Raw genomic sequence first — 12,310 nt, 5'->3', positions numbered from 1 at the left:
TCCCAGAAGGAAAAACTCTGTAAGCAGGTATACTTATATTCAACAGCTCTTTATTCCCTTCAGAGACTAACAGGCCTGCGGTGGATTATAGAAAAGGGAGCTGCTTCCCCCAATCACATGGGTTACTTCAACATTTTAGGAACCCAGCAGAAAGCAAAATGTCTAAAGATGAACGTTTGTTATCCCTGAAATTCTCAAAATAAGAAGGCTGCTTTGTTTCCTTGGCTGCCATCTAGTGGTCAGTGTTGTAGTGACACTAAAACAACACTACATCTTACGTGAAGACTCAGAAGATATGGGATAGGGAGTGTGGGAGGAAGACGCAAGAGGGAGGAGATATGGGGATATATGTATACGTATAGCTGATTCACTTTGTTATACAGCAGAAACTAACACACCTTTGTAAAGCAATTATACTCCAATAAAGATGTTAAAAAAAAAGCTAAAAAAGCAGTTAATTAAAGAAATATTACTGCAGGCATGAGGCATTTATCCTTTCTCATAATTCCTATTTAGATCCCAAAGTGTCATTCCCTTTCCTGTTTCCTGGTCTACAATCTTTTCCATGAAAAGTCAAGTGATTCAACTATCACATATCGCTTTAGCTCTAGCACTGTGCATTAGGACTAGGGCTAAAAGGATGAATAAGATAAGGTCCCTGCCTTCCCTGGAGGAGAGACATGAGCTCAAATAATGAGCAGTGTGATGAGTGCTTAAATCCAGAATAGATGAGTCATCAAGGACACAAAGAAGAAAGAAAATCTGTCCTATTGGCCAAAAGAGTTTGAGTGGAGGCTTGCATGGTGGGTGGAGGTTCTCCAGACAGACAAGAGGGGGGAAGTATGTAAGAGAGATGGGAGGCTGTGTGCTGGGGAACATTGAGAAACCATATGAGGAAGATAGCCAAGGACTAGATCAGGAACTGCCTTTGCAGACTGCATTCTTTAGCTAGTCCCGTAGCAAACAACCTCGAAACCTCAGTAGCATCCAACAAATATCACTTATTTCTTACTCATGACTGCAAGTGGGCTGGGCTAACTGTGCCCTACTTGTCTCTCAGCCTCTCCTGGGACCCTCCCAGGACCTGTGGACTAGCCTGGGAGTGTTCTTTTCATGTTACTGGTAGAAGCACAGGAGGAAAAGCAGAAACGTGTAAGGCCTCTTAAGGCTGAGGCACGGAACTAACCTGCTCTCTCTTCCCTGGATTCTATTAGCCAAAGCATGTCACTCGGCTGAACCCAAGCCAGAGACAGGGAAACATCTTCCATTCTTTTAGTGGAAGGGCTCTGAGGTCACATGTCAAAGGACTCCAATTGGGAGAGTGTAGGAATTGGGGCCAGTAATGCCATCTGCAACAAGTTCTATCTTGGAAATGCTGAGTTTGAGGTACCCATGGTTTTGTCTAAAATTTGGAAAACAGTTATGTAGCTCAAAATATAGGTCTGGCTTTGAGTGATGGACCCAGGAGTGCCAAGACCCCAAACATGAACCCTTGTGGACCCCATCCCACACAAACTGGTCCAGAATCTCTAGGAGTGAGACAGGGAATCTACATTTTTACTGGTTCCCCAAATGATGATTCACAGTCTCTGAAGTCTGAGACCCACTGGTGGATAAATGACAAAAAATGGCACTGCCTTAAAGTTTTGAAAGAAACCAGGACTGCTTTGTACCAGAACATGGCCTCCACACCACATCCATTTACCCACCTCCCAAAACTTAGGCAGTGAGACCCCTGCCAGCCCAAAATGCTGCTGTTCTGTGCAAACCCAGCTAAACTCTACCATGCTGGCGGCTAAGCCATTGACTGGTGAGTGTTAGTTAATGATATCCCTCAGGGCTAATTTTCACCTGGCAACAAAGCTTAAGTGTAAGAAATGCATTTAATGTAAAGCTGCAATCTCTGCTAAGGCAGGTGAGGACAGCCTTTGAAGACCCTGTGAAACTATGTGCCTCCACTAGAGGTTTATTCTGCTGGCTTTACAAATCTGCCTACTCAGCTTGTCAGAGTTAACTTTTACTAAAAACTAGACTTGTCTCTCCCCCAAGGTGTTCTCTGACTTTGACTTTGCTCTCTGAAAGTTCGGGTCCAAGTCTGAGCCTAAAATATCTGCTGCCTTCTCCAAAAAGAAAATGAAGGAGGAAAAGAAAAGCCCTCTCATGACTCAATTTTTTTGTGTGTATTATTTAAAGACATGCAAAGCCTAGAGAAGCTCCTGAGAGATGCTGTAATCTACGGTCAGCCTCGAACCCGCAGAGCTTGGAAAAAGATTCTCATCCTAGTGGAGGGCATCTACAGGTATGTAAATAACCAGAGACCTATTCACACACTGAGGCCCACAGCGAGCTGACAGATGGGGCAAGGCTGACCTCTCCTAGTTAGATGGAAAAATGAGTTAGATATAGGTGTTATGAAGGAACCTGAGTCAGAGCTATCAATGTGAACCATCAGGTCTTGGGTCACCTGTCTTTTCAATGACCGTACATATGGCGGAGCACCTTGGAGGCTGGCATACTTAAGAAGGTGTCTTCAGAAACGTCCTGACAGAGCATTGTTAACTTGTATTGATTCCACTACCTTTGGCTGCCCCACAGTTTCAAAGGCTTTTAGGGGATAGGTTATTCAACCTCAGAACACTCTTTGCCTTTATGACAAAGGCAGGAAAGTAGATACTGCTGATGGGCACCCAGCTGCCCCTAACTCAATAGTGCACCCAAACCCCAGGCTTGCTGAACTTAGCCAATTGTTGGCATCAGACTACAAAAAAGCCTGCACATTTTCTTCAAGGTAAGACTAACCTGGAGTACAGTTCTTGATGCAGAGCTGGGAAGAGGGGGAGATGGTCTTAGCATCTGAAGGCATGCTCAGTCTTCCCACAGCTTTTAGGCTGAGCAGACAAAACATCCACTAAGCCAGTCAGAGCTGCACTTTTATATTGCTGGTTGTGATTGAATTTGCTTCATTCTATGTCTGAATTGATGATCGTTACTAAGGTAGAAACTGCTCCCAAGTTTGTCTTCTGGTGGATGCCCTAGTCCATGAGTCAAGGAAACATTACTTCAGAGTTACTCACTCCTAAATCAATTCTCAATCTTCATGTTAGAAGAAGCAAGGGCAATGTTTCCTCTGGATTAATTATGGGAAAGTGAACAAGATTAAAAGGAAGGGAATGAGGGCTTAACTTCCCAACAAGGGGAAGTGTGGCTGCAAAGGAGACTTGAGATCAGGAGCAGCCTTTTTTTCCGAAGCTAATGGAATCCATCCTTGGGGGCACCACACACGCACATTTGGCAATGTTCAGTTGTCACAACTGCAGTAAAGTCCTGCTGGCATCTGGTGGGAAGAGGCCAGATATGCTGCTAAGCCTCCTACAACGCACAGGATAGTCCCCTACAGCGGAGAATTATCCGGCTCAGATTGTCAACAGTGCCGAGTTTGGGAAACCCTGCTGTAGAATAATGTAACCCCTCACTGGCCCTGAACTTGCTACTTTTAGGAAATAATCTCATCTTGACTCTGGGCTGTCATAGCCTCAAGCACGGGTCTTTCTCCCTGTGTGATTTGTGCCAGATGCCAGCCTGGGAGGGGAGGCCTTTATCTAAACACCTGTCAATCAAGCCTGGAATGGTGGGAGCACGGATCAGCGGAGGGAGAGCAGACGGGCATCTCCTTTAACCAGAGTAAACAGAGCCCAACTGCAAATAAACAGAACTCGGCTTCACTAAAGGGAAGTTGGGTTCTAAGTACTTTGATCATGGCTGGAATTAAGTGGACCACCAGCGTTTCACTGTCAAATATTCCCATCAGCTACACAAAGAAACCCCTCTGCTAATGGCTACGTTGGGCCTGGGTCCTACCATGATATCAGGAGGATAGGGGAGCCAGGTGTGGACTTCGGCTCCAAAACAGGGTGGCAACAAACCACAGCTTAGGGTTCACTAGCAATGGTGACTGCCCAGTGACCTACTGCTGTGAAACGAGCCACCTCAAAGCACAGTGGCTTACACAGCAATGAGTTATGATTTCCCATGCTACTGTGGGTTGTCTGGACTAACTGGGCAGCTCTGCTCCACATGACATGGGTTGGGGTCATTCGTGCGGCTGCTTTCAATGGGGTGTTTGGCTGGGGCTGGAACATCCAAAATGACCTCACTCACTCATGTGGGCTCTTGGTACTGGCTGCTGACTGAGGTGCCTTATTCTCTCCTCTTCTCTGGGGTGCTTTCTCTATATGTAGGCTTTTCTCGTTCAGCAGTCTAGCTAGAGCTTCCTTACAACAGGGTGGCTGGCTTCCAAGAGAATGAAAGCAGAAGTTGCCAGCCTTTTAAGGGCTGGGCCCAGAACTGGTACAACATCACCATATTCTATTGGTCAAAGCATGACCCGAGTCTAGCCCAGATTCAAGGGGAGGAGAAACAGACCCCACCTTTTGATGGGAGGATTGGCTTGTGTATACAGGGAGGGGAAGACTTACAGGCAACCATCTTTGGAGGCAATCTACCACAGCAGCTCCATCGACCCGACATGTATACAGGGAGAAGTCTCCACTGTCCATGGACTTGCCTTCTCAGAGATGTTCCTTTGTTCTCACCTGCACAGGAATCTTGTCTTTAAATGAGACTGTGACCTAAAGGCACTCATTCATAGATAGGAAACAGGACCCTTCTTAAACAGACCTCAGTACCTCCTGGAACCTCAGTTTCCTCGTCTGTAAAATAAGACTAGCCTAGAGTAGAGTTCTGGAACATATGGATGTTCTCATTTGCTGCTCTCACCAGAAAATGAAATTATTTCCCACAAGATTTTCCAAAGGGCCAGGGTTACAAATGTGAAACCAGTAGTTGACAAATGTACTCTTACTTTCCAGAGATGTATTATGTATGTATACCTTGTTAGAATCTACACAAAACCTCCTTAGAGTTTCACCCCCAGATCTTTCTTATCTCTGGCTGTGGTTTGCCCCCATGGGCAAAGTCTCCCTACCACATACAGCTCACATAAATCAATTTCTTCAAAACTCCAAAAAAGAGCAGTCAGCCAAATCAGACAGTTTCAGGTAGGTATCAAGGTAGAAAAGGCTAGATACCAAATCCAAGAAGTCAGTAAACTCCACAAAAGCAGTTATGATAATAATAATAATAGTAACAATAATAATATCATCATCCATAGATCATGTATGTATTAATATTTATATATAGAGTATAGGGGAGTCAGGATTTGGAGGGAGGCCTGGGACATGGGTGTAGATCCTGTGTTGCTGCCTATAACTATGTGCCCTTCATAGGGTTCTTTTGTAAGAATTAAATGAGATCACATAAGCTAGTGCTTGGAGAATCCCAGCGCATAGTAAACCCACAACCAAGGGTAGCTGTCTTCATCATCAAATTTATTTTCAGTTGAGGAAGTTGCAACTCAGAAAACAATAAGCCATCTGCATGGCGAAGCTGTTTGACTCCTGAAGGATGGGTGTCAGAGGACAGGGTTCACATTTATCATGTGTTATTGCTAAACATTTCACATGTGCTATCTTGAGTAAGCGCCTCCAGTACTCCTAAGTTTATTGTGAGGATGAAGACACTCAGGTTCCAAGACCTAGATAACTTGCCCCAGGGCAAATAGCTGAGATAAATCAGAGCTGGGATTCAAACCAGGTGGCCCTGCTGGGACAGAGACCCAATGTAAACAGAAGAATCAGCCCATGTGTCCACATCCAATGAAATAAATGTGGAAAATGCAAGGTCATCCATTTGATTTTCACCATCAACCTGTCTAGGGCTCGGTTTCCTCATCTATAAAATCGGGAGATTGAAACTTGAAGTGTAGAGTTCCATGATTCCATGATTTGGGGTTTAGAAGTACAATAGTATTATTTTAGTGTTCTCCCCTGCATTTTCTTTTAAGTTTTGCTTTAAAGTCACAGTCTTCTAGTTTTGTGTCTCTGAGAAGCCTAGTGGTTGATTCATGGTGGTCGAAAAATCTCAAAATTATTCAAAAATACACTAGAGATGGGGAGAGAGGTCCCAAATAACTGGGGATATAAACGAGCATAGCTGGAGCCCAAACTTTCAAAATAAAATTAATCAAGAAGTACTATCCAACCTTTTCCAAAAATACACATACAAACAAATGTTGAAATCTCAGAATGCCATTTTCTCTAAGAATGTAAGCCATTCTCCTGCTCAAAATAATGTAAGTTTAAGGACTGAGATCTTCAGTGGTAAACTCTCACCTATATCTCTGTGGTTTAAACAAAGAAAAAGAAAACAGTAGTTACTTTATTTTTAATTAAGCTTAGTTCCTTTTTTCCCCTTTCTTTCCACCTTCCTTTCTCCCCTTGGATTGTACTCAGGACCCACCAAGGAGATTTTTCCACCATGTAAGTTGGCAAACCAGTGGTTTAAATCCCAGTCCTGTCAGTGGGTAATATGGTTTATAGGTGGAGGGGAAGGTGGTGAGAGGGAGATTTCAAAAAGGAGTCTTGTCACTTAGCTAATACATTATGTAATAGAAAAGATATAAAGAAATTATTCACTGGCTTGCTGGTTTAAGAATCATTCAAGTCCCTGCACAGAACTTCAAATTAACTGGTGGAATTATCTTTACCTACAGTTGTATTTTAGTTGTTTTTTTTTTCTATTCAAGTCAAAAGAAAACACAACCTTCCACTCAGGAAGAAAGAATAAAACACTGTTCTTGGGTTTGTTTGGGTTTTTTTTTTTAAATCGTTTCTGGCACAGTGTTCTTTGACAGCAATTTGCAGCAATAACAGATAGCCTTTTCATGTAAACACCAAACTCAATATCCCACTACAGGGAAAGGTTCAATTCAAATTTGGTCACATTGAGAGAATGAAAACTTAGTGTGGGTAAATATAGCTCTTTATAAAAACTGAATTCCCTCTAGGACTCATGTGTGCCCTACATTAACTCCTGAAATCAGCAGTATTGTGGAGTCATTAATCTTCGAGGAAGAAATATAAACCAGGTGAGCAGGCCCCTAACATCAGCTAGATCGGCCCAAGCAAAGATGGCTAATTAGCTGCCCAGAGTGTCTGCAAACTGTTCAACATTAACTCCGGTTCCTGCCAAACTCAGTTCCAGAACAAAGAATGGCTATTTGTGACATGTCAGGTTTTTAGCATGTTTGTGTTACCAATTTAGAACATTTTAAAAGATGAGAAGGTTCTAGAATTTTGAGGGCATACAGCCATTAATTATGTATGACACCCATATGCTTTCTTCCTGGAAAATTCAACACAGAGCATTGTCAAGGGCTCCCAATTTCTCAAATTAGGCCTCGTTGCTACCATTTCCTCCTGAGCTCCACCCGAGAACAAGAACAACCCAATGGGTGCTCGTGATACGTCAGACACTTTACAAGTATTATTTCTAGTCATTCTTATAAAGGCCTTATGAGCAGTGTGCCATCATCATGCTTATTTTACATCCGAGGAAACTGAGGCAGAGAACAGCAAATAAGTTGCCCAAGTCCTCAGTTAGTAAGTGGTGTGGCTACCATCTCAGCTTAGGCAGTCAGCTGGCTGGACCTCCTCCCCTTCAATGGAAACAACTTTAACAAGCAATTACTCTAAGAAAATACTGGAACTAACTCGCAAACTTCTATAAGAGAAGATGACTCTATTTGGTCTTCATGTCATTAAAATCTGAAAACAGCCTTTCAGAATGACCTTGTAAAAAGCACAAATGTAATAAGCAGGACTTCATTAAAATTAAGAACTTTTGCTCTGCAAGACAATGCCAAGAGCATTAGAAAGACACGCCACAGACTGGGAGAAAATATTTGCAAAAGATACGTTTGATAAAGCATCATTATCTAAAAGATGCCAAAAACTCTTAGAACTCAACAATAAGAAAACAAACAACTGGGTTAAAAAATGGGCCAAAGACCTTAACAGATACCTCACCAAAGATTTACAGATGGAAATAAGCTTGTGAAAAGATGCTCCGTGTCATATGCTATCAGGGAAAATACAAATTAAAACAATGAGATACCACTACACACCTGTTAGAAGTTCACAGTCTGGGACAGTGACAACAGTAAACGCTGGTGAGAATGTGCAGTAACCCGGAGCTCTCATTCACTGCTGGTGGGAATGCAAAATGGTCCAGCCACTTTGGATGACGGATTGGTGGTTTCCTACAAGCATGCTCTTACCATACAATCCAGCAATCATGCTCCTTGGTATTTACCCAAAGGAGCTGAAAACTTGTGTCCACTCAAAACCCTGCACACAGATGTTTGTCACATCTTTCTTTATAATTGCCCAAACTTGGAAGCCACCAAAATGTCCTTCAGTTGGCAAATGGCTAAATAAACTGTGGTCCATCCAGACAATGGAATTTTATTCAGCACTAAAAAGACATGAGCTGTGGAGCCATGAAAAGATGTGGGGGAAACTTAAATGCATATTATTAAGTGAAAGAAGCCAATCTGAAAACGTTACATAGTGTATGATTCCAACTACATAATGTTCTGGGAAAGGCATTATTCTAGAAACAGCAAAAAAGATCCCTGGTTGCCATGGGTTGGGTGTGGAGAGGGATAAGTAGGTAAGCACAGTGGATTTTTAGGGCAGTGAAAGTAGTTTGTGTGATATTATTATGATGGATACGTGTCATTATGCATTCGTCCAAACCCATAGAATGTATGATGCCGAAACTCAGCCTCTGTGCACCAATACCAAATCAAATCTTGGAGACAGAGTTTTGGGTGAAGTAGAAAAGAATAACTTTATTTCTTTGCCAGACAAAGGGGGACACAGCGGGCTAATGCCCTCAAAACTGTGTGTCCCAACCTGGGGGGATTTGGTGAGGAGTTTTATAACAAAGGTTCAAGGATGGAGTTGCTGATAAGGATCAGGGTGTGTGCAGGGCCTGCATTCCTTTAATCTGGCCTCGGGTGGTCTTTTGATGAGCTTCTGTGGTTCTGGAGGTTATCAAACTGACCTCTCTGGAATGAAGAGTGCTTCATCAAGTAGTTAACATTTTCCATTTGTTGGGGGTTTTAGTTCTGCCAAAACTTGGAAGCAACCAAAATGTCCTTCAGTTGGCAAATGGATAAATATGAGAAGAGCTCAAAGATATTGTTATGTGTATCCCTTGAGGTGGAACTAGGACCCTGACCCAAGGCTGCACTATTGTTTCTTGACTGCTCTTCCCCTGTCTCTGCATCCCTTCTCTTCCCTGATTAGCAACTGTTTGAACCTGCCCTTTGGAACTCAGGGAAGGTCATGAAAGCTGAAACATATTTCCTACAAATAAGAAACAGGGGACAGAAGGCTTTTGTGCCCAGGATCCCTACACTGTCCTGCTTGGTTTCACATACAATGCCAAGAGTGAACCCTAATATAAACTATGGGCTTTAGATGATGATACACCAATGTAGGTTAATCAGTTGAAACAAATGTACCACTTTGGTGAGTGATGTTGATAATGGGGGAGGGTATGCATATGTCAGGTGGGGGTATATGGGAAATCTCTGTACCCTCTACTCACTTTTGCCGTGAACCCAAAACTGCTCTGAAAAACAAAGTCCTTTAAAAAAAAAAAAAGCATCCAACACCTGTTGGTCTGGGTAACTACATAACAGCTGGACTGTTTTGACTGAATCGACCTAACACTTAAATTATTTTTTAATACATTAAATAAATACATAAACTAATTAAGAAGAAGGGAGAAGTTCAACTCTGTTTGTGTCAATTGACTAGTTCTTGAACTAAATTAATGGGTTGCTTGAACTGTTTGACAAGCTCCTTCATGGGGGTGAGGGTGTGAGTCTGTGTGTTTTCATAGAACTCGCCAGTCAGTGCAGTCAAAACTGTGTGAGCTGTGGACACAGCTTACGAAGTGTTCTGAGAACTGATTAAAGACAAGAGTTCTTCTAAATCCATTGGGTTCCAAGAGGTGACATGTAAATATGAATGTTCATTTTACTTGCTTATTTACTTCCTGTCTTTCCCTTTGCTGGAGGACTAGAAGTGTTTTTGCAATTTAAAATACCATGTAAATTTACCAAATTACAATAATACCATGAAAAATTAAGCACTTAGGGCTAAAACAAAAGTTGATCTATAGCAGTGGTTCTCAGCGTGCTGTCTCCAACTAGCAGTAGGGGAATCTCCCAGGAGCTTGGTAGAAATGCAAATTCGAAGCCCATCCAAGACCTACTAAATCAGAAACTCTGGAGGTGGGACCCAGCAATCTGTGTTGTAACAAACCATTCAAGGGATTCTGATGCTCACTCAAGATTGAGAACCATTGCCCTAAAGGAAAAGAAGGGACACCACTAGAAGCCTCGAATAAGCCTTTGAGTTCAGTGAGGACTGAACAGGAGACCCTAAGGACTTTCTCCCATGCTTTAATAAATTTATGATGTCTTAAAGTTCTTTTGTGTGATTTTAATTCCTTCTTTTAATCTTTGGCAGTTCAAGCACTGAGTTTAGGTCAGACAGAACTGGGCAAATAGACAGGAGCAGGCTGATAAAGACACATCAACATGGAACAATTTAATTAAAACTAGCAAAATACCTAGAATCCAACATGGTCAGTCTAGTTATGCTAGTCGGCTTTACTAATATTGATAAATTGATCAACAATGCAGTGAGATGTTTACTTGGGAATTAGCTATAACAACTCAAAGCACTTAAATCCACTGAATGTAAATTATTTTTTTTCCCCAAGTGAAATAATGCCAGAGCAGCCTTACAAGATTGAGAGGGTGGTCTCCACCAAATGAAATATGCCTTAAGAAGAAAGGAATGGCATGTCCCTGTCATCCCCGTCTGGTGCCAGGGCAGGCTGTCTGAGAAGTACTGAGAGGGAGAGTGACACAGAGCTTCCCCGGAGGGTACACACCGGTGACGAGCATTTCTTCTTATGCCCTAGCATGGAAGGTTCCATCGTGCGTCTGCCCCAGATCGTGGCTCTAAAGAAGAAATACAAGGCTTACCTCTACGTAGATGAAGCTCACAGTATTGGGTCCTTGGGCCCGACCGGCCGGGGTGTGATGGAGTTCTTTGCAATGGACCCCAGAGATATTGATGTATTTATGGGCACATTCACCAAAAGCTTTGGCGCCTCGGGAGGTTACATAGCTGGAAGGAAGGTAAGAGACAGATCCCTTGTGTCTGTTTAAAACCTGAATGCCCTCGGAAGGTAGTCTGCGGGGTCTTCTGATTTCCCTGAGAGCTTCAGTTCAGTTCAGCACACTTGACTGATGAGGGCAGCCTTGCCACCGTGTGTTCACAGCCACGGGAGGCCCAGAAGGTCAAGGAGCTCATCCTCTGATAGCGCAGAGTTGCATGTGATGAGTAATCACATGATCATAAAAAGACAACACCAGCTGTGCACACAGGCAAAGACGGTACAAAGGAAAGGGCAGTACCTAAGAAGTCTTAGAATGAATGCCAGTCTTGTAGACAAAGGATGGGGCGGCGGGGTTTATATTTCAGAAAGAGGGAATGATGTCTAACAAGCCACAGAAGTGATGCTGCAGAACTGTAAGTCGTTTGGGTTTTGTGGCATGAAAAACGCAAGGTGGGTGGTAGAAACAGTGAGCAGACCTCAGATGTTAAGGACACTGACCCTGTGCTACAAGTTGTGGTTTTTCAGAGTTTTAATCAAAATAGTAGCAAGATCGGAAATGTCTTTTTTAGAGATTTTCTCTGCAAAATAATTCTCTTCCACAATTTTGGATAAGCCATGGGTCAAATCTTGTCATCCTCTGATACCTTATCTAGGTGACTTAAGATTCTGATCTGAAGGAATCAGACTGTTAAGCGTTATCCCTGTCATTCTACTGCCAATGTCACCAAGGGGGTTGCTAAAATAAAACAAATGCTTGAAAGGATTTTAAAAGAAGAGGGAAGGGGCGGAGAGAAGGAAAATGAAATATTAAAACCTGGGTTTCAGGGCTCAAAGAGCCAGTTAATCTGCTGCTTTATATGACGGTTCAATCCAAATCCTGATAGCTGTCTCCCCCAGGCCTACACCTGTCCCAGATACACTGTGACAGTGTAGATGGCTCCACCCAGGAGGGCAAAGAAGGCCCCAAAGCAGTGCATGCAGGTGGCTCGATGGCTTCTCTAAAATTCCTGATTCCTCACTCATTGTCCCCAGCAGGAACAGGAGTTCAGACTCCTGGTAAACCAGTTAGACAAATCAGGGAGTAGGGCCGAAAACAGTCTGGTTGTGGAAAGCCCATGATTTAAAACAACAGATTTTATTACGGCCACTGACCCTGCCATGAGATGCACAAATGCTTAAAATGTCCAGAGCTTTTAGTGGTCTT

General features: G+C 42.9%; 1 protein-coding gene across 2 annotated transcripts in view; it reads left to right on the top strand.

Moving 5' to 3' along the window:
• SPTLC3 (serine palmitoyltransferase long chain base subunit 3) overlaps window positions 1-12,310 on the top strand; it is a 127,476-nt gene that overhangs the window by 76,005 nt on the left and 39,161 nt on the right. For both annotated transcript variants that reach the window (XM_007165262.3, XM_057530231.1), the window contains exons 8-9: window positions 2,194-2,299; window positions 10,906-11,125. In XM_007165262.3, coding sequence (XP_007165324.1) covers window positions 2,194-2,299; window positions 10,906-11,125 — 326 coding nt within the window. The remainder of the gene's footprint in view (window positions 1-2,193; window positions 2,300-10,905; window positions 11,126-12,310) is intronic.

Source organism: Balaenoptera acutorostrata, chromosome 15, assembly GCF_949987535.1.
Source record: "Balaenoptera acutorostrata chromosome 15, mBalAcu1.1, whole genome shotgun sequence".
In the NCBI taxonomy this organism is placed as follows: Eukaryota; Metazoa; Chordata; class Mammalia; order Artiodactyla; family Balaenopteridae; genus Balaenoptera; species Balaenoptera acutorostrata.
Note: the sequence above shows the minus strand (reverse complement) of the source record. Positions and strands in the feature narration are given on the sequence as shown.